General features: G+C 19.5%; 5 protein-coding genes across 5 annotated transcripts; 2 read left to right on the forward strand and 3 right to left on the reverse strand.

Annotated features, from left to right (window-relative positions):
- Positions 1 to 103: 103 nt before the first annotated feature.
- On the reverse strand, positions 104 to 2,682 carry SRAE_2000012600 (Macoilin; the record flags this gene model as incomplete). Its single annotated transcript, XM_024650916.1, has 4 exons — positions 104 to 222; positions 272 to 873; positions 924 to 2,256; positions 2,295 to 2,682. The coding sequence occupies 4 exons, from the start codon at positions 2,680 to 2,682 to the stop codon at positions 104 to 106; spliced, it is 2,442 nt and encodes an 813-aa protein (XP_024504646.1).
- A 4,202-nt stretch (positions 2,683 to 6,884) lies between these two features.
- Positions 6,885 to 7,543, forward strand: SRAE_2000012700 (Cilia BBSome complex subunit 10 family-containing protein; the record flags this gene model as incomplete). The annotated part of the gene is made up of 2 exons (XM_024650917.1): positions 6,885 to 7,094; positions 7,442 to 7,543. 2 exons carry the CDS (start codon positions 6,885 to 6,887, stop codon positions 7,541 to 7,543), a joined length of 312 nt encoding a protein of 103 aa, XP_024504647.1.
- Positions 7,544 to 7,664: 121 nt separating this feature from the next.
- SRAE_2000012800 ([NiFe]-hydrogenase maturation factor HyaE family and Thioredoxin-like fold domain-containing protein) lies at positions 7,665 to 8,843 on the reverse strand (the record flags this gene model as incomplete). Its single annotated transcript, XM_024650920.1, has 2 exons — positions 7,665 to 8,479; positions 8,522 to 8,843. 2 exons carry the CDS (start codon positions 8,841 to 8,843, stop codon positions 7,665 to 7,667), a joined length of 1,137 nt encoding a protein of 378 aa, XP_024504648.1.
- A 1,711-nt stretch (positions 8,844 to 10,554) lies between these two features.
- Positions 10,555 to 11,824, reverse strand: SRAE_2000012900 (AAA+ ATPase domain and ATPase, AAA-type, core domain and P-loop containing nucleoside triphosphate hydrolase domain-containing protein; the record flags this gene model as incomplete). Its single annotated transcript, XM_024650921.1, has 3 exons — positions 10,555 to 10,777; positions 10,814 to 11,643; positions 11,687 to 11,824. 3 exons carry the CDS (start codon positions 11,822 to 11,824, stop codon positions 10,555 to 10,557), a joined length of 1,191 nt encoding a protein of 396 aa, XP_024504649.1.
- A 4,575-nt stretch (positions 11,825 to 16,399) lies between these two features.
- SRAE_2000013000 (Glutamyl aminopeptidase) lies at positions 16,400 to 22,219 on the forward strand (the record flags this gene model as incomplete). Its single annotated transcript, XM_024650922.1, has 9 exons — positions 16,400 to 16,493; positions 16,763 to 16,953; positions 17,009 to 17,912; positions 17,971 to 18,141; positions 18,275 to 18,313; positions 18,423 to 19,830; positions 19,875 to 20,062; positions 20,641 to 22,004; positions 22,043 to 22,219. 9 exons carry the CDS (start codon positions 16,400 to 16,402, stop codon positions 22,217 to 22,219), a joined length of 4,536 nt encoding a protein of 1,511 aa, XP_024504650.1.
- Positions 22,220 to 22,280: the final 61 nt, after the last annotated feature.

Here is a 22,280-nt window from a genome sequence, read left to right on the forward strand (position 1 = left end):
GTTTTCTTGCAAAATTAATGGTAAAAATGAACTTGATGAAGTTTTCAACATTGGATAATATTTTGTTTCTTTATACAATAATAAAATGATAACATTTTAATAATTAGAATGTTGGTGGTTCTGATAATTGAGTCCAAGGATTGTAAAAACCATTATTTGTTTCATCAGCATCACTTTCTTTTCTTGGTGATGGTAAATCATATCCTTTTTGTATTAAATAATCTAAAAAATGTTAGTAAAAAAAATAATTTATTCAATTAATAAATATTACCTTTAAGATATTTAGCTTCTTCTTTTGCATTTAAAAGTGCTTTAAAAAGCAATTGTTTAAATTTAGTTTCTTCACTTAAAGTATGTTGCATTCTTTCTTTATCATTGTTTAACATTCGAATTTTATCTTCATAATTTTTTCCTACTAATCCTATTTTAGAATCATATTCTTCTTGAAGTTGATGTAATTTTTTTGATAGTTTGTCATAAGAATCGTCTTTCGATAATAAATTTTGTTGTACATTTTTTAAGTCATTTTCTAATTCCAAAATTCGTGGTTTACAAGTTAAATTACAATCTATTTGTCTAAATTCTTTCAACTTTTGTTTTTCAACCTTTAATTCTTTTTCTAATTCAATTTTTTTGTTATTTAAATCAACAATTTTTTTTTCAAGATTAGTAATGGTAATTTTATCTTGTTCTCGACATTTATTAATATTAATATTTTCTGTTTCCAATTGTTCATATTGTAATTTAATTTTTGTTAACTCTGCTTTAGCACTTTTTTCAGCTATTTCACATTTTACTAATTGACTACGAAGATCTTTTTCAATTGAAGATTTCTTTTTTAATTGTAATTTTAAATTTTCAATTGTTTCATTGCTAAAATAATAAAAAAATAAATTTCAATAATAATTTTTTATAATACAAACCTTTCTTTTAATTGCCTAGTTGTTACATCTTTTAATTCTAATCGTTCTTCATTTTCTTTGTCTCTATAAAATGATGTTTTTGAGTTATCTCTTAGATTATCATTATAATTATATAAAATACTTTCACCATTATTTAATGCTCCATTTAATTTCAAAGGAGAATTACTATGTTCACCTTTTCTATTTTCTATATCACGCCCCCTTTGTCGTATTTTCTTTTTATCTTTAAATAAAATGGATCCACTTAAAGAAGGACTTTCACGAGAACTATAACAATCTTTATTACTTTCTCCATTTTCACCGAGTTGAAAGAAGTCATCTTCTTGTGTATTAAATTCTTCCTCACTACATTCTTCATATGTTAAAGAACTATTATCACTTAATGAATCAGAATCATTGTTTTTGATAAATATGCTATTTAAATATTGAAAACAAAATGTTGTCATATAAATGAAAAATTCATAAATATTTTTAAATGCTTCTGATTTATCTTTGCTTCCGACAGGTTTAACAAACTCAATATTTGAACCCCAACTTGCAGTTGAAATAGAATCTGTATCATCTAGTTCTTCTGAATTAATACTTTCTTTAGATGAATCTTTCTTATCAATTCCATTTATATTATATTGATTATTTTTATTATTTTTCCCGTTACATTTACTTTGTTTTCTAGAATTTTTATATGTATTGCTTTTTTGAATAGTTGAAAACTTTTTAATACTTCCTTCATTTGTCACCGTATCTATTATTGTTGATATAGGAAGATTTTCATAATTTTTGCTATTCTTAATTAATTGATTTTCTACAATATCATTATCATCAATATAAAAATTTTCTTTATCATTATTGTAATTATTTACAGTTTCTAAATTAATTCCTGTTAATTTATATCTACATTCATAATCATTTTTAGGTGAATTTACTGCTTCACACATAATTTCATAAATAGGTGAATTTTTAAGTATTATACGTTTTTTTTCTCGATCTTCTTTCCATAAATAATAATATTTAAATAGTGAAAATATAAAACATAACATTGGATAAGAGATACAATGTGCAGCAAAAGGTTTACAAAAATCTAAAACTGTAAATGTGAAATAATCTTTTGTATTAGAATTACTAAATGCATCATCACTAATATCGCCTATATATTCCATATTTTCAGTACCTTCAAAATATGATTCTGTCTTTGTTGTATATATTGTTAATGAATTTGGTGCCAAAAATGATTTTCCACTCCACACATGTGTTTCAATTTTATTTCTACCGTATATTTCAAATAAAACAGATAATGAAATTAAAAATGCCGTCATTATACTCCATGAACGGTCACCTATAATATATTATATATTATTATTAAATCAAACTTACTTGAATAATAAATATATTGAGTCCATACCCAAGCTGTAGCAATAATCAACATAAATGGCACCGGTACAAAAAGACAAAAAATGAGATCTACAGTTGCTATATGAATAAGAAAAACAAATGTTAAATCAGGATATTTCAAATATTTTGTTAAATTATTATTTAAATTGTTTTTCTCACAACAATTTTTAATATACAACCAAAATGGCCATAATAATTCAACACGAAAACCAGTAAGCATGTCAATTGAGAGAAAAAGTATCCATACTAAAAATAGTTTAACGTATTGAAAAAATGAAAGAGAATTAGATTCATTCCCCACAATTTTTGATACTTTCTTTATGTTTCTTTTAGGCTTTGGAATACCTTCACCACGTGCCCTTTTAATCATGATTTTTTTTGTTGTTATCAATTTAATAGAATTGTTAAAACAATAATATTTTTAATTAGTTTAATAGTCAATTTGTATTAAAATCATAAAGAATAGTTATATAAATATTAAAATATGTTTTAAAATGTCTATAGTAAAAATAAATAAATAAATAAATTTTTTATCTTTATGTTTTTAAAATATAACAAATTTTTAAAATAAAATAACGTATATAAAGCTTCGTTATTGACCTTCTATGATAAATTGTTGATACTATATAGAAAATATAATAAATATCAATAAATGAACCATTTACCAAAGACAAATGTGAGAGATTATATTATTCTTAAAGTTATCTTATTGAATTAATTATAATATATATATATATGTATAAATTTATAATTTAGAATAATACATTTTAAAGTCTTTTGGCGAAAAAAGTCCCATGCCTTCATTAGATAATATAATCGATAAAAATAACAATAATATATTTTTATATGTCTAAATAATTTTAATAATAAAAAATCAAATTATAAATTTTTTTTAATAAATATATATATATATATATAAATTATGGTAAAAAAAAAATTTTTTGTTTTAAAAAAATTTGTTTTTTTTAAACTAATTCTATAATTTTAACATCTCTCATTTGCTTTTCGATTGTCTTTCTTAGCTGAAAATATGTTGTTAGCACTACAACATCTAACATTATGCGGCCACTGACAACTCGAGAAGACAAAACATTAAGCCACTAGCACCAGAGACGCAATATATATGAATACTCTATAACATGGTAATGCAATTATATTCATTAATACATTAATAGTAAATATTAAAGTTATCAAATATAGTTTATTTTAATTAAAAACAATCAAAAAATTTTAAATTATTATACTAATCAAGAAAAAAGTAATTGCATTTTAATAAGAAAAAAAAATAGAATAAATTGTAATACTTAAAATTTATAAAAGATAAGTTTATTGATGAATAAAAAAAAATTTTTTTTTAAATAAATTTTTAAAATTTTATTAATTCCTATTTAAATGGCATATTTTTTTATAAAAAAAAATAAAATTATAAACATTTGTTGCAAAGTTCTGATAACCTTAATATCCCCATCTATATACTTTAGCGAATATTGATACATTTATTTATAAATATTAATATTTAATATATTAAAGTCAAATTTCAAGTTATACTATCTAAAGTGATAATTAAATAGTTAAAATTGTTGTTTTTAAATTTATAAAAAAAACTTTGTAGTAAAATGATATTAGTATAATCTTAGTTATACAAATATATTCAATCGAAAATTTTGAAAAAAGACATAAGTCTTTAAAATAAATTATTGTTATATATATAAATAAACTTTACTCCAATAATAATGTCGTTTGAAGATAATACAATAACAAAATTTTATAATATCCTCTATTTGATATATTAAGTGATAAAGATAAACGAAATTAAAGAAATGAATATGTAGTTAAATGATTGAAATCAATGTTCAAGAAGAATTAAATTAACAGTTAAGAGACGTGTGCAGTAATAGCTTGGTAACTGATAATTTTTATTTATGTATTAAAAAAAGCATTTCTAGAATAATTTTATAGTAGTTTGTTAGTTATTAATACAGATGATCTTTGAGCATTACTAAAAATTTCTCTAAATAATTGTAAAATACTAAAATAGAAAGAGATTGCTTTTCTGACCAAAAAAAAAACAATATATTTTGATAATTTTTTAAACTAATGATTTAATCAAAATATTATGATAATTTATAATTAAATAAAGTCTATTAGAAGTAATATTTTATCAATTTACTAGTTTTTTTCATTAACAAATGTTTAAAAAGAATTCTTTTTTTTAATAAAACTTATATTAGATTTTTTTAATAATTTATTATATAATTGTACTAAAGATAAAAAAGTAAATAATAAAATGTTGAAACAAGATTATTAAAACGTGTATTATATTAAGAGCATCAAGATTTCAAATTGACTTTTGAGACTTAAATGAAATAAAAAAATGTTCTAAATATTAGATAATTAAATTAATAATTGTGTTTTAAGCATGTAACTTGTTTGATTATTAGATTTAAAATTAACTTAATGAAAAAAAAAGATTGTTTTATCTTTTTTTTTTTATATATATAAAACTAAATTAAAAATATATTATTATTATAAAAAATTAATAATGAAAGATAGTTATATTAATATATAATAATTTGTTAATAATTTTACATGACAATATGGATAATATTGACATATTTATATTAATATTTCTTTAATAGAATATCCAGTAAAAGGAGAGAATGATAAAAATAATATATTTTAAATTATATTATTTATATGAAAGAAAGAGAGTAAAAATGAAATTTATGGCAAATTTTGACATTTAAAAACATTAAGGTGATATATATTTTTGTCAGTAGAGGAGTATACAAATTATTAAAGCCTAAATTTAACTATTATATTTTATGGATGGTTATATTAAAATTGTATAAATGTCTTTTTATAAAAATTATAATTTACATTATATATGCATTTTTTGATATTATTTAAAATATATCAATTTGTTTAAAATTTATAAATGTTAATAATAAAAAAAAATAATAAAGATAGCATAAAAAAGTATATTTTACATTAAATTTTTGTAAATATTTAATCATATAGATAAGAAATATATTTATTCTACAAAATTAAAATATTTGTCTAACTTTTTTTTTTTTTTAAATTTACTTAAACAATTAAAATTGTTTTAATATTAAAATAATTTATAAAGAAACACGTTAAAAGTTAAGATTTTAAATAGTATAACATTATATATATATATATATTTCAACATAAGAATATTTTTTTATATTGTAATATATTTGTTAATAATAGGAATAATGGCAATTGACTAAAGATTGGCTGTCAACTTCAAATTATATATATATATATAAATATATTTTTTTCTTTTTAAATAAATATGTAAATAATTAATAATTATATAAAATAATAGAATTCCTACATCATTAACTATAATATTCTTAGAAATTTTTTTTTTATTAAAATGAAAACATTTTAATGAAATTATTGATATGGTTGCCGTGGGAACAAAATAAAATAATGATTCTTAATAGTGTCTTAATTTATGTTATTCCAGTAGTTATACATAAAAGTAGAATGATATTTATAATTAAATGGCATTTAGTATTATATTTTGTATTTTTATTAATTATATTTTGTATTTCGAAAAAATTAATAACATTTTTAATAGATATAAATTTAAAATTTTGTCTAATATTTTTAATTTTAATTATCTTTTATCATAATTTTTATTATAATATATGGTTTAATGATTTTATTCAACATATCATTTAAATTTATATTTACATATTATTTAAAGTGATAATTTTTTTTTGCAAAAAGATTTTATAGTAATAATGATATAATTTACCTATTTTTAAATTGTTGATATATTCAGTTATACTAATTATAAATAAATATGAAAAGTTTGATAAATTTTCTTTTATATATAAATGAAAAAATTATAATATTTTCATTAAATAATTATTATAATTTTTAAAAATAAAATAAGTTTAACAATATTATTATTATTTTTAATATTTTTAATTGAAAAAAATAATTTTTTTTAAAACATTAAAAGTAGTTATTTTAAAAGATTAATGAAAGTTATATAAGTATACTTTTTTACATATATACTTCAATTAACACATCAATGTATTTTTATTATAAATTGTCAAAGAAGAAACAAATTCATAATCACAAGGGACTTTAAAAACTAAAACTATAATTCTATTTTTCATAGTATATAATATATCATTATATGATACATAAAAATACATAATATTTATAAAAATTTTAGTATATATTAATGATTAAAATTTTTATGAAACAATTTTATTACTAAATAATAAAATGAAAAATAATTTATAATTTTAAAATAAATAATTAATTCATTGTAGGATACAAAAAAAAAAAAAATCAATTAAATTAAGAGTTTTAAGAAAAGTAGGTATAATACATTAAAAATTATAATTTTTGTAAACAATTATAAATATATAGTGAAAGAATACTTATATAAAAAAATCATTTGTTAATTTATTTATCAATTTAAAATATATAACATCAAAACTTTATTTAAATAACATAATTATGTTAATATTATAATATTTAGTAAATATACATTTAATTATTTTAGGAAACATTTATATATTTATGGATAAAAATATTAGTGAACAAGATTCATTTAATATTCAAATAACTTTACGAAATGGGATATTATTTCCTGGTGAACGCTTACAACCAGTTTTTTGTAAACCAAAGTTAATTCCGTTAAAAAGTGTGACCCTTGAAAAGTTGGAACGAATGCAAGAAGAAGCATTAGATAAACTTGAAAAACTTGATAAAAATATAAAAGAAGATAAAGTAAGTGTTAAATAATAATTATATTAAAAAAATTTTTTTTAATTTTTATTTATTATACCTTATAACAATTAAAAAAAAAAAAGTTTTATTAGTTTAATAATATTTTTTAATATATTAATAAAATATTTATAGTCCATTAACTATAATTATATATTAAAAATAATTATTTGTAGAAATTTCTTATTTATTATTTTTCTATTTTAATTAGAAAAATTATATAAATAAAAAAATAGAATAGTAAATATAAAGCTTATAATTATATTTTAAAATAAAATATTATGTTAACAATAAAAAATACTATTTATAATGTGAATATTAAATTATTCTAATAAAAAAACTATTTTTAGGAAGAAAGCAATTTAAAAGGAAATTTAGGGAAAGATAGTAATGAAATTGAAGGAATGAAAAATTATTCTAATAAAACAGATGTTTGGAGTGCAGATGATTAAAAATACATTTTTATATTTATTATTATAATAAAAGGATAAAAAAGTTTTTTTAGATGTTTTTTTTTTTCTAATTTAGACTACCATATGCTAAATGAAAGATAGTTAAATTTTATTAAAAATTTTATTGAGTTTTATCTTTATCTTCTTCGTTTCTGTTTATTTGAGCTGCCTTTATTTTATGAGCTTTGTAAATTAAAGATATTGTACAGGCTATTATAAGAGAACTAACACCAATAACAGTCATTTTTTGTGAATCTTCAGCAGCATCAAGAACAAATTCTTTAAGTTGTTCATAAAATTGTTCAATTAACGTTGGTGGTTCTGGTACACGATGTCCACGTTGATCTTTAAATTTAGATAATGCAAATAATGTTAATGTTCTAACATCTTTGGCAGGATCATTGTATCGATACATTTTACCTCTATGAAAAAGTAAAAAACATGGTGTAAAATGTTCATCAACTTGAAAACGTTCAGTTACATCATCATTTGTTGATGTATCAACTTTTCCAACATGTACTAAACCTCTTAATTTATGTGCTACTGTTTCCCAGAGTGCAATGAATGCTCTATCATCTACATCATCACCATTATAAAACATAACAAACCAATCTAAAGAACCTTCATTTGGTTGATATGAATTAACTAAATTTTCAAAATTATTATCTGTCAAATCCCATGTAGCTATTTCATCATGAGCTCTAATCCATCTTAATATTGTTTCAGGATTATTAATTGGTATATCACATAAAACAGGATTACGATGCCTCCTAACATATAATAATGCTGGATAAGTTTGAATTCCAAACTCAATAGCAACTGTTCTATCATTTGTTTTGACAACTTCTATATATCCACTATCTTCAATAGCACTATCAATTTCTTCAATAACATTTAAAGCATCTTGACAATCAGGGCATTTTAATTTACCATCATCTTAAAATTATAAATATTAATTTATATCATATTTTAACTTACAAAAAAATATCACTAAGTTTTTAGAAGCTTCTTTAATAAAATCATCGATTTTGTCTTCATCAACATCTTCAATAGTAAATTCATCATCCATAATAGTTTGATGGTTTTTAGGATTACTTGGAATATAATCATTTGCGTCATTCTCTTTTTTTGATCCTTTATTTTTACCAGATTTTTTGTTTATTATAGGTGTAGAATGGTGAATTGCATCATCTGCAGCTGTGGCTTTTGTATGTGAATTCTTTTTTTTACATTCAATAACACAAATTAATGTAGAAAAAATAATGAATAATAACAATAATATAGAAAATATTTTTGACATTTTTATAATTTTCTTGTTAAAATTAAAAAATTTCGTTTAATCAGTTAGAAATTATAGTCTATTTTATATTAAACTTATAGTCTATCAAAAATGTTTAATAAGAGTTTTGTTGATAAATCAATGCCACTAGCAATAATCATTAACTTTATATTTTATATATCAGTAAATTATTTATGAAATATCACTCTAACGTTTTATTATATATATATATATATATTAGTTGAGACATTTAGAAAATTTATCTAACTTATTTTATTCAGTTTCAATTATATAACAAAGATATACGCTTTTCAGAGAGATGAATAATATTTACCAGACAAATATAAAAAAAGCGAGATATTACTTTTAAACATTGTTTACCTTACGTTATATTATTATTAAGAAACGAATAGCTTCTAAAGAAACAGTGCAATGATTTTGTATATAATATTTTTTTCATTTATAAAATAATTGCTTCTTTATTTGGATTTTCTTTTACTATCTTTCGTTGCTTACAAAGTTTTAAAATTTTATCTTTTTTATTTAAAATATTACTTAAAAAATTTGAAATTTTGCAAATATTATAATTTCCACGTTAAAATAGATCTTTAGTTTATTTTAATCATATTTTTAGTAATTGTAGTTGGTTAAAAAGTTAATATTTATTTTTAGATATTTGGTATCATATGTTCTAAATTCTTCTTCATCTTCTGATAAAAATTATTTATGAATATTTTTATTTTGAAAAATGTTATTAAAATTTTTGCTTTTTCAATTACTTTTTTGAAATTTTTTTTATAAAGTACAAAATTTCATGAATCAAGTTTAATTTGAATAAAAAAAATTGTTTTTATCAGTTGCAATTATTATTCTTAGTAAAAGTAGACTAAAGATAAAAAACATTGCTTTAGCTTTATTGCTTCAAACTTTTATTAAAATTGAGTCATTTTTTTTGTCATCTTGACTACTGATTTGAATTGACTACAAAAAAAAAACAATAACTGTCATCTGAAATATTAGTTTTTATTTACAATAAATATATACAGTAATTTACATTTAATTTTTTTACTACTTTTTAATATAATTTTTTATAAGATTATTTTACCTATTTTTCATCAATTATTATCTTTTTTTTAATTGTATTATTTTTAAAATAATTAATAACTTCTGCAACCTATATTAGTTATCATTGTCATAAAATATGAAAAAGAAAAAAACTATAGATAACAAAATTTTAAACAAAAAACGTTTATTTTTTAAAAATATTTGTTTTCAAGATTATCTCAAGAACCAATAGAAACAATTTAATAACATATAAATCATTTGATAAATAATTACAATCTCCAAGGGTGTTCTTTGATTTTTAACTAAATATATTTTATGAAGAAAGTTATGACCGTGCAAAGTAATTCCCAATTTTTTTGACCAATGAATTAGATATCATTTAAATATAATATGTTTTAAATATGTGTTTTTTTTTTGTAATTTCAAAATTATATCTGTGTAGACAAAGTAAATTATTTCATAAAAAAAACTTCTTGTTTGTAACCAGCAAGATTAACTAAATCAGAAAAGTTTTTTTTTATTTTAAAACTGAAAAAATTTTTATTAACAATTCCAATTTCACTCATATATTATTAAGGATATATATAACAAAATTACACTATAATCATTTCCCTGAAATATAGTGGCAAAAAAAATTTATTCAAAATTTTTACTGGTAAAACTTTTTTTAATCAACTCCTAATTCATCTACTGCTTTTTCAATATTTAGTATATCAGAATACTTTTTTTTAATATCACCAAATGTCTCTGTTTGAAATATTTCACGTAAAGATTCTTGAAAATTAAATTGATTTCCTTTTACTGTTCCTGATTTTTCTTTAACGAATGTAGTTACTGATCTTAATAAATCTTCAGCAGACACAGAATTTACATGATTTACATTTTCAATTCTAAACATAAATATATTTAAAAAAAAAAAAAATTACCCATGCATATTTTTTTCAAAATTGTCATCTAATATTTCTATACTATCAATTAATTCACCAACTTTATCAATAACGGCTATTCTAGAAATTTCAACAACATCTGCGCAACTTAAACCTTGTGATTTCGTGGCAATTTCATCTATTATATTAATTTTTTCATTATTTAAATCTAAAGATGGTAAATAATGTTTAAACATAGCTATTCTCGTTTCAGCATCAGGTAGAGGAATTTCAATTTTAACAGGCATCCTCCTAAGTATAGCTGGATCAATTAAAGTTGGTAAATTTGAAGCAGCCATTATAACAATTTTTGAATTAGACTCATTAAAACCATCCCATTGTGACATAAATTGAGCTTTAAATGCTTGATTAACTTCATTATCAGTCTCATTACGAGTACGAAGAAAACTTTCTATTTCATCAATAAAAATAATTACAGGCTGTAATTTTTGTGCCAAAGAAAACAAAGCAGAAATCATTTTTTGTGATTCGCCATAATATTTATCCATCATAATAGACATATCACAATTAATAAATCTACAACCACATTCTCCAGCAACAGTACGGGCTATTTTTGTTTTACCAACACCAGGATGTCCATACAATAAAACTCCTTTTGGTGGTTGTAGTAATTTATCATTTTTTTTGAAACTTAAAAGTAATGGATATACAATACGACGTTTAAGTGTTGATATGATATCAGAATATCCAATGATATCATTATAACTACCACCATCTGAAGGATCAACAAGACTTAATAAAATCGTACTTTCATATTCAGTAAGTGTTGGTGGATCCGAAAAACCCATTTTCTTCAATATATCACCTGCCTTTAAAAATTTTTTAAATATATAAAAAATTAATCTTACATACTTTATTTTTTACTTTTTTCCTTTGATCTAATTCTGGATATATATAACTAAAAGAAACTTTAAGAGCAATCAATGTTAATCCTAATCCAATAACTGATTGAGCAAAAAAAGTAATTATTTCTTCTTTCAGACGACTCATGATTAATTCTTAAAATCTATAAATAAAATTATAAAATAACTTGACAAGATCGTTATAAAGTGTTTAATTTCGACAAATAAACTTTGTAAAGTATAAAAATTTCATCAATTGTTATTGTAAATATAAAATAATCTTAAAAATGTTTTGATAAGATATTTCTGTAAATTTTAAAATTATAATTTTAAATTGATAATAAAGAATAATAATCGTGTTGAGTATACACTTCAAACATTATTCCAAAATAATTTTTAAAATTTATATAAATGGTGTTTTTTTAATTTTTTTAAAATAGAGCAGACAGCAAGTAGATATAAGCTTATTTTCATTTAAATTTTTCTGGTATAAAAGTAATTATATATGAGTTAAAATTATAAATAATACTAAATAATGATAATAATCATTTCTTATGTTTATCCTAATATTCATTTTTTAGGAAAATATTTTGAAATTAGAAATTATTTGGGTATATAAAAATTGATCAAAATTCAAAGATATATTTATTTTTATAAAAAAAAGCTATCCTAAATAAACATCTGTATTTAAGAAATTAAGAAAATTTATCAGCTTTTTTCATTATGTTTTTATGTTATATATTACGAATATATAAAATTCAAATGAATAAATTGTATTATTTTAAATAAATATTAAAAAAAAGTGGAATATTCTTTTTAAAAATTGTTTATTTTTCATTATCTTATTGTTATAAAATATATTTAACAAATATATACTATAATCTTCTCCCTAATATATAATGGTAAATAAAGTTTGTTAAAAATTTTTACTAATTAAACTTTTTTCCTAATCAAAAAAATTATTAATCATCTTCTCCAATATAATATATATTAGAATATTTTTAAATGATGTTGTTTACTGTATATGTTTAACATATTTTATGTGATTATTATTATAAATTATATAAAATTTTTTTTTAAAAATTAAATTACCAATTCAAAAGATTTTCAACAGATCCAAAAATTACATAACAATTGTTTCTATTTCTAACTTGTAATATTTAAAAAAAAAAAGTTTAATATAATATATTTTTCTGCTTTCTTTTTTTTATGCTTTTTCACATACAAATTTAGTAATTGGTTTTACAGTAATAGAAAACATTTTTACTACAATGGCAAAATTAATTATTAAATGTATAAAAATTTTTAATTGACAAGTTATGATTAATATCTTTTTAAAATTAAAACAAAAAATAAGATACAATTAAAAAAATCATATTATAACTATTTTGTTTTTTTTTTTATTTAGAGAAACTTATGCTTAGTTATAAGATAAACTTATATAATAAATACATTTTTTTAAATAACATAATTTTTTATGTTAGAAAAAAATTTGTTATTTCATTTCTTAAAAAAAATTACCCACAATTAAATTGTTTTAAAAAAAAAGTCTTTTTTTTTGTTAATTATTGATATAAAATATTTAACATATATTATTTCCACAATAATTTTATAGATATTAAAATTTTTCATTTTTATTTTATTTCTATCATAAAAATTTATTTTAACAAAAAAAAAGTACACTAATTTTTTGATAGCTTTTTTTCAAGTTTTAATATTTTAAAATATCTTAAAAGATATTAAAATTTATTTTAAAAAAATTTAAGTATACATGTAATTAGAAATTTTTGCTTTGTTATTGTATATCTTTCTTGAAAATGGTTAACTCTCATGTTAAATTAAAAAAAAATGAAAAGAACAATTTATTAAATTAAAATAACATTTGAGAAATGATTAAAAAAATATATTAAAGTTGGCATTTATATATTAGTTCTAAATTGATCTACTAATTAAGTTTTTATTGCATACAAATTGGTGTAATATATTGAAAATTTTTAACTATTAAAATATTGCCTTTCATACAGTTTAAAGTAAATAAATTAATGTACTAAAAATGATTTAATGATCATAAAAAATGTATTTTAATAATTAGTTAAAATATTTTTAAAAAACAAAACAAATGTTTTAAATATTCAACAGTTAAATAGAAATTTAATCATTACTTTTAGTGGCAATTTTTTTTATTGCAATAAATTATAGACTATAAGCTTAAAAATTTATCTATTTAATAAGTGTTTTTAATTTTAATAAAAAAAAGAAGTTTATTTTATAATTCAAAACAATATTTTTATATTTTAAAAATAAAATAGTTTTTTAATAACTGTAATCTTTTAGTTTATTATTATACTTTATAAATAATTTTTATATGATTATTATTGTTGATATTAATTTATTGAATTGTTTATAATAATACCTTTATCTTTTATAAATATTTATGTCATGTCACTATAAAGTTGTATAGTTTTTTTTTTTTCTCATTTCTTTAGATGTAAAATAATTTTATTGTTTATAATATATCCCAAACTTTCTTTTTAAAATTATTATTGTTCTTTCAAATTGAAGCAATTATTATTTAAAAAAAATTTTTTTTTAATGTTTACAATAAAATATTTCATAAACTAGCCTAAATAATCTTTCTATTTGACGTCCTCTAAGCTTTTTATTTCTTACCGTTTTATTAACTTCTTTTTTTTTCCCTAAATTATACAAAGGAATAAATATGAATAAAAATTAAAAGCACACAAAGTTTTTTTTAAAATAATAAATATATAAAATCAACTTAGTTATAGATTTTTTATATTTATCTTTTATTAATATAAGAGTGGTTTTTGCTAAAGTTTTGATGAGAAAATTGAAAAAAGATTATTTGATATTGAAGAAGGTGATTTGAACAACAAAAAAAAAGAATTTTTTTAAGAAGATCCAACATCTATATATATATTTTTTAAATTATGAGTAATTCAAACAATCTAATTGAGTTGAAGAGAGTAATTTAATATTTTTTCTCATATAAAAAGAAAGTTATAATATAATACTACTCATTTTTATATATCTTACAAATTACGGTTATTTAAAAAAAAATAAAATTTATTTTAAAATTATTATATATTCCAATTGAAAATATCATTATTTATCTTTAATAAATATTATTAATTATTATATTATAATATTAAAAAAAAAATTTTTTTTTACTATTCATATTTAGATTAATTTTATCATTTAATATTTTTTTTATATTAATCTTAATGTAGGCTTTTTATTTGCTATTACAAATGCTTTAAAATGTCACATTATTTTTTTTTTAAATTATATTATTCTTTTAAATTATAATCTTTTATTAAAATTTTTTTTATCTTTACATTTATATTATTACAAAATTAAAAAATCAAATTTTTTTATATTTACTATTCATTTTATTATAGTTACAATTTTTTACATAAAAATAAAAAGACTATTTTTAATATTAAAAAGCATCAATATTCATATATAAAAAAAAATTTAACTCTACCTTTTTACTTATATCTATTGATCTTGATTGATGATAAAAATTAAAGTATATACATATATACCTACATAATATAATATAAATAAAAAAAATTTTATTAAAGTATTGTTGATAGTTTTTTTTTTTATTATAAAGTTTAAAATATCCTACTAAGAATAGTTGTTATAAAAATCTTTATTAAAAAAGTAATTTACTATAATTCTTTACCGTAAAAAATGAGTTTTTAAGATTAATTTTTTTTCTGTACTAAAAAAATATAATAAAAACTGAATTTTGAAGTGTTTTATAAATAATCAAAAAATTATTTGTAGAAGCAATAAATGGGATAACATGATAAGGGTAATAAAATATCAAAATGTTATCATTATTTAAAGTTGGAACGACTTATGATTAAAAACATAATAATTTAAATAGGTAAAGTAATATAAAATGATATCTTTTGTGTCATGAGATTTTAAAAGTTATAAATTGAAGAAATATTGATAAATTTTAATAATAATCTTTTATGTGTCTGTTATATTTTATTATAAGTTAATGTTATTTTGTTTAAATATATTTTATAAAAAAAAAAAGATTAATATTTGATAATTAAACAAATTTCTCTAACATCAATTCCCTTCTTTTTTTTTTTGAATGTTATAAAATATAAAACATTATTAAGCTATGAAAATAAATTCTTTATTTATTTGATGACTTTAATTATTAGCCTTAAAGATTTACCTTACTAATCTACTCATTCAATTCTTCTCTACTACTATTTTGTTAAGTTAATGAAGATGTCTGAATAGAAAATGAAATTTCATTTGAATCCAACTAACTATTATACTTTATCATATACCTATATATATATATTATATATTGATAATAAGTTAACTATATAAATTATTATGTGAAAAGTGAATACACTTTTGCAGGTATCTCATTATTGGGACACCTAGGCGTGTTTAAACAAAAAATTTCACTTAATTTGTCAAAAGTTCTGAAAAGTAAAGAAGCTTTCAATATTTTTCTTATTGTTGTAATTTAAGAAATGGATTTACTTTTACTACAAACAATTTTGAGAAGATGAATTATTAAATGTAACTCAAAATCCATTTCTTATTACATAGTTATTCTTTTAAAATTCTTTTTACCAAACTTTTCTTTTCTAATTTTAGTTCCTAAAATAATAATAATCATAAAACTTTAATTCAAATATTGTTTTGTTGTTTTTAAATAATGATGGAGGAACAAGACAAAGCAACATCTCAACTTCTATTTGAAGTTGCTGAAATGAATGATAGAAATGAAAATAATAAAACTAAACAGTTAGGTATGTTTTTATTTTATACATTTATTATTATTATCATTAAAAAAAAATACTTATTTGGAAAATATTTCTTTTTATAACTTTTTAATAAAAAATAGTTTATAAAAAATTAAAAAACAGATTAAAATAAACATTTTATTTTTAATGTTTTTCTGGTAATTTTGAGAACTAAAATTAAACATGAGATAATAAAAGTGTAGGAAAGATATTGTTATTAATAAAATTGAAATGAAATTTTTTTTAAGGAATAAAAATAATAAAATTATTTATAGATTCATGGAATGTTCAACCAATGAGAAATACAGAAGTTTGTTTCAAAGAAAATAGAAAAAGAAATCGTTTAAAGTTTTGTAGTTTTTGTATATATTTTATATATGGTATATTAATGTTTTTATTTGGAATAATTGTTACAATTATTTTACTACATTTTTGGAATCCATCTATATCATCAGATCTTTTAAAAGTTATTTTTTTCTATATTTTATTAATATTAATAATTATATAATATTTTTTTTCAGATAATATCATCACCATTTTCAATTGATGAAACTTATGATAAAAATAATAAATTCAAAAGTTTTAATATTATAGAAGATTCATATAATGATGAGTTAACAATATGTTGTCCAAAATTTGAATATAAATCATTACGATTACTTGAATCAATTGAGCCTTTATCTTATAATATAAAAGTTTACCCAAATTTAGAAAATTTAAAATTATATGGAAATGTAACAATACATATTAACATAAAAAATAAAGAAGATATTATTGTTATTCATGCTGATAGACTTAACATGATAAATTATAACATTAAAATTAATGGTGAAAAAGTTAAAGCATTATTTAAAGAATGTACATGTCAAGAACAATGGTTATTTGAACCTTCTAATCAATTAAAAACTGGTGATATTGTTGAACTTTATATTGAATATTTAGGAACAATTCAAACTGATATGAGTGGATTGTATATTAATGAACATCGTAGTAAAAATAATAATATTATTAAATCAATTGTAACACAATTTGAACCAGCTATGGCTAGAAGATTTATGCCATGTTTTGATGAACCATCATTTAAAGCAATATTTAATTTATCTATTATAAGAGAACCTAATCATTTAAGTAGATCAAATATGCCTATATATTATTCTGAAGAATATGAATATAATAATGAACTAATGGTCGATTATTTTTTACCAACTGTTAAAATGTCAACATATATCTTGGCTTTGGGAGTTTTTAATGATTTTAAAAAAATTCGACGAATATCAAAAAATACCATTAAACCAGTAGAAATTAATTTATTTGCCAGTTCTCAAATAATTAACAATCAAACTGATTTTGGATTAACAACAAGTATAATGGCACTTGAATTTTTTGAAAAATATTTTAACATTGGTTATCCACTTCCTAAAATTGGTTAGTATATTTATTTTACCATACAAATAATATAATTTTAAAAATAAAATTTTTTTAGATCTAGTTGCATTGGATACATTTTTAGAATCAGCAATGGAAAATTTTGGTATGATTACATTTAGAGATTCATCTTTATTATTCAATGAAAATAACTCAACATCAAGAGCAAAACAACATATTGCTAGTGTTATATCTCATGAAATGGCTCATCAATACTTTGGAAATTTAGGTAAGTTATAAAAAAATATTTCGTTTAATTAGAAACAAATATTTATATAACAAGTATTTGTGATTTAAATCATTATAACATAATATTATTTTGTTATCTTTTTTTTTTTTGATATTATACTTTTTATTTTTAGTGACATTTAAATGGTGGAATGATTTGTGGTTAAGTGAAGGTAAGTTGATGTTAGAAAAATATTGTTAAACATTGTAATTTTTTTTAATATCAAAATAAATTAATAAAAAAAAAAATTAAATAAATAAATAAATAAATTTATTTATTAGGATTTGCAACATTTATGGAATATTATTGTATATCAAATTTATACCCAAGTTGGAAAGCAATGGAAGCATTCTATGTAGATAATTATATATCAAGTATGAATATGGATGGAATGCTTAGTAGTCATCCAATTTCAACAAAAGTAGATAATCCATCAGATATATCAAGTATTTTTGATGCAATAAGTTATAGTAAAGGTGCAGCTGTTATACAAATGATTAAAGGAATAGCAGGAGATGGTGCATTTCAGAAAGCAATACGAGAATACCTAGATATATATTCTTATAAAAATGCAGAAGGTCAAGATTTATGGAATATTATTCAAAAACATGTTGAAGTATCAAGTGATATTACAATAAATGATTTAGCTGATGCATGGACATTAAAAATGGGATATCCAATTGTAAGAATGACATGGGGAAAATCAAAATCAGAAATTATTATTACTAATCAAACACGATTTATTTTTATTAAAGAAGATAGAAATCATGAAAATGATTATAAATGGCCTATACCTATTCATTATATTACTGATACAATAAAAGATTCAAGATTAATATGGTTTAAAGAAAATGATGAAAATTTAAGATTAGATTTAGGTAAACATTCAAAATGGTTTTTAGCTAATACAGACTCAAAAGGGTATTTTCGTGTATTATATGATAATAATAATTATAAAGCTCTTGTTAAACAGCTTAAAATTAATCATAGAAAAATTAAAACAATTGATAGAAGTATTATTATTAATGATGCTTTTACTTTTGTTAAATCAGGTCATTTAGATATTGGTGAAGCATTAAATTTAATAGAATATTTATCAAAAGGTGTAGAAAAAGATAGATCACCATGGTATGTTACAAATCAACATTTACTATATATAGATAATATATTAAAAGATTCTCCAATATATGAAGATTATCAAGATTTTAAAAGACATCTTATATTAAATTCTTATGAAAATTTAGAATGGAATAAACCAATACACATTACAGATAAACTTTTTCAATCTGAAATTTTTGGTATAGCATGTAAATGTGAGATAAATCATTGTTTGAAACAGGCAAAATTATTATTTAAAAAATGGTCAAGGAATAAAGATTTAGTTCCAATTGATTTACAAAAAATTGTTATAGAAGAAGGTGTTCGACAAGGTGGTAAACAAGAATGGGAATTGGTATTTAAAGAATATCAAATTGCAACAAATCCCTCACAAAAAGATTTATATTTAACAGCATTAACACAAACAAGAGAAATAAAATTAATAAATAGATTGTTAAATTATTGCCTTAATCCATCTATAATTAGGCCAAATGTTATGAGTAAAATTATTGGTAATTTAATGAATAATCAGGTTGCCTCTGTACATGTATGGAGATTTTTTAAAATGAATATTAAAAAATTTAAAGAAATGTAAGTTAAAAATTTTTATAACATATTATTATAAATTTATATAGGTCCCCATCAATATATAGATTAATTCGTAGTTTAGTTTCAAAATTTAGTACTAAATACGAGTATAATTCATTAGTAGCCTTATTTGAAGAAGATAAACAATTAAAATTAACTGTTAGAAATTATGAAGAAATATTGCATTCAATAAAATTAAATATTCAATGGAGAGAATTAAATGAAATACCAATAAGTAATTGGATAAAAAAATGGAAATCCAGACAATATTTGAGAAATAAAAAAGTTAATGATTATTAGTGAAAAAAAAAAACTCAAATAGAATCTCGATAATTTTTTTTATAAAATTTAAAACGATTTATAATTTTTTACAAGTAAATATTATAATTACTTTATATGATTGATTTTTAATTAAATAATTTATAAGATTCTAGGCGAATAAAATTATTTAATTTTGATATAAAATAATTAAAAATAATAACATATTAATAAAAAAATATATATAAAATATCATTTATTATTTTTCTATTTATATATAGTTACTTTAATTATAAAATATTATTTATTTATTAAATTTAGTTGTAATTTATTTTATAGTGATAAAAATATATAAATTTAAAATAAAATATCTAAAGCACTTATATAAAGTATTTCTTAAATATCTAATATTTATTAAATTTATGTTTAAGAACTTCTTTATGGTAAATTGAATTTTAAAATGGTTATAAATATAGTTAGCCTATTTATAAATGATAAACTTTATATTATATTGAATGAAACATATATATTTTATAATAGTTTTTTTTCAAATAGGTATTTGTAATGATTCTGAGAATCGTTTATTTGAAAATCTATTTTCATCTTACTCAAAACTTATTCGTCCTATTCAAAATACTAATAATACAATTGATATTCTTTTTAAAATGAAATTAAATCAAATTATTGATGTTAATGAAAGGGAACAAATAATAAAAGTTTTTGGATGGCTTTACCATCAATGGCATGATTATCGTTTAGAGTGGGTTCCATCTGATTATGGTGGTACAGAAATGTTACATATTCCTGGTGAATTAATTTGGTTACCAGATATTATACTTTATAATAATGCTGGTGGAACTCCATGGGTTAGAACAATTACAAAAGTAGATTTATATTATAATGGTACCATTATTTGGGAACCACCTTTCATATATGATTCAGTATGTCCAATTAACACAAAATGGTTTCCATATGATGAGCAAGTATGTGGATTTAAATTTGGAAGTTGGAGTTATAGTTCATTAGAAGTAGATATATTTCATCCTGAAAAGCAGAAAATGGTTTTAGGATATGAAGATGACAAAACTATATGGTATATTGAAAATGCTATTGATATTGATGAGTTTCAAGAAAGTATTGAATGGGATGTTGTTGAAATAAGAGGATTAAAACATAAAGTTAAGTACCCTTGTTGTGAAAAATATTGGATTGACATAACATATTATATAAATATTAGAAGAAAAAAACTTTTTTACACAATTAATCTTATGATTCCTTGTATTGTTCTAGCATCAGCGTCTTCATTTGTATTTTACATTCCTTGTGAAAGTAATCTTAAAATTCAATATTGTATTTCAATTTTTGTTGCATTGACAATTTTTTATTTACTTCTTATTGAAATAATTCCACCAACAAGTACTTTTATTTCATTAATAGGAAAATATTTATTATTTACAATGTTTATGGTTGCATATAGCATATTTTTTACTGTCATTGTTCAAAATATACATTATAGAAGAGAACAAATGCCATCATTTATAAGACAAATATTTATTAATATTTTAGGAAAACGTATATTAATTTTTAGAGATTCTGAAGAAATGAAATTTCATAAAAAAGAAAGATATAATAAAAAATTGCCTTCACTATCTGCTTTAAGAATGTTAGAAAGACATTTTAAAAAAACATCTAACATTAAAGCTAGATATGAAGAAGAAAAGAAAAGTAAATTATTAATTATTAATAAATTATTTGAAGGAATAACAAAATCAGTCAATATTCAGGAAAAAGAAATTTCTAATATTAATGCTGATTATGAAAAAGTGGATACATCACAATTTGATAAAAGATTAACAAAAGTTGGTTATAATATTCAATACATTGCTAAATGTCTTCAACGTCATAGAAAAATTGAAGAGGTAAAATTGTTTTTAAATAAATTTTACAAATATTTTAGATTGGAGAAGATTGGAGATTTGTAGCAATGGTTGTGGATAGAATTCTTTTGGCTATTTTTTCTATAACAATATTAATTGGAACATTATTAGCATGTTTCTCAGCTCCTAGTCTTCGTGACTATAGAAAACCATTAAATAATCCATACTTATCAATGTATACAAAATATCAACAATAACAAAATAATTATATTATAAGAATAAATTGTAGTACTCATTTTATATAAGTTTTTTTTTACA

Source organism: Strongyloides ratti (assembly GCF_001040885.1).
Source record: "Strongyloides ratti genome assembly S_ratti_ED321, chromosome : 2".
Classification (NCBI taxonomy): domain Eukaryota; kingdom Metazoa; phylum Nematoda; class Chromadorea; order Rhabditida; family Strongyloididae; genus Strongyloides; species Strongyloides ratti.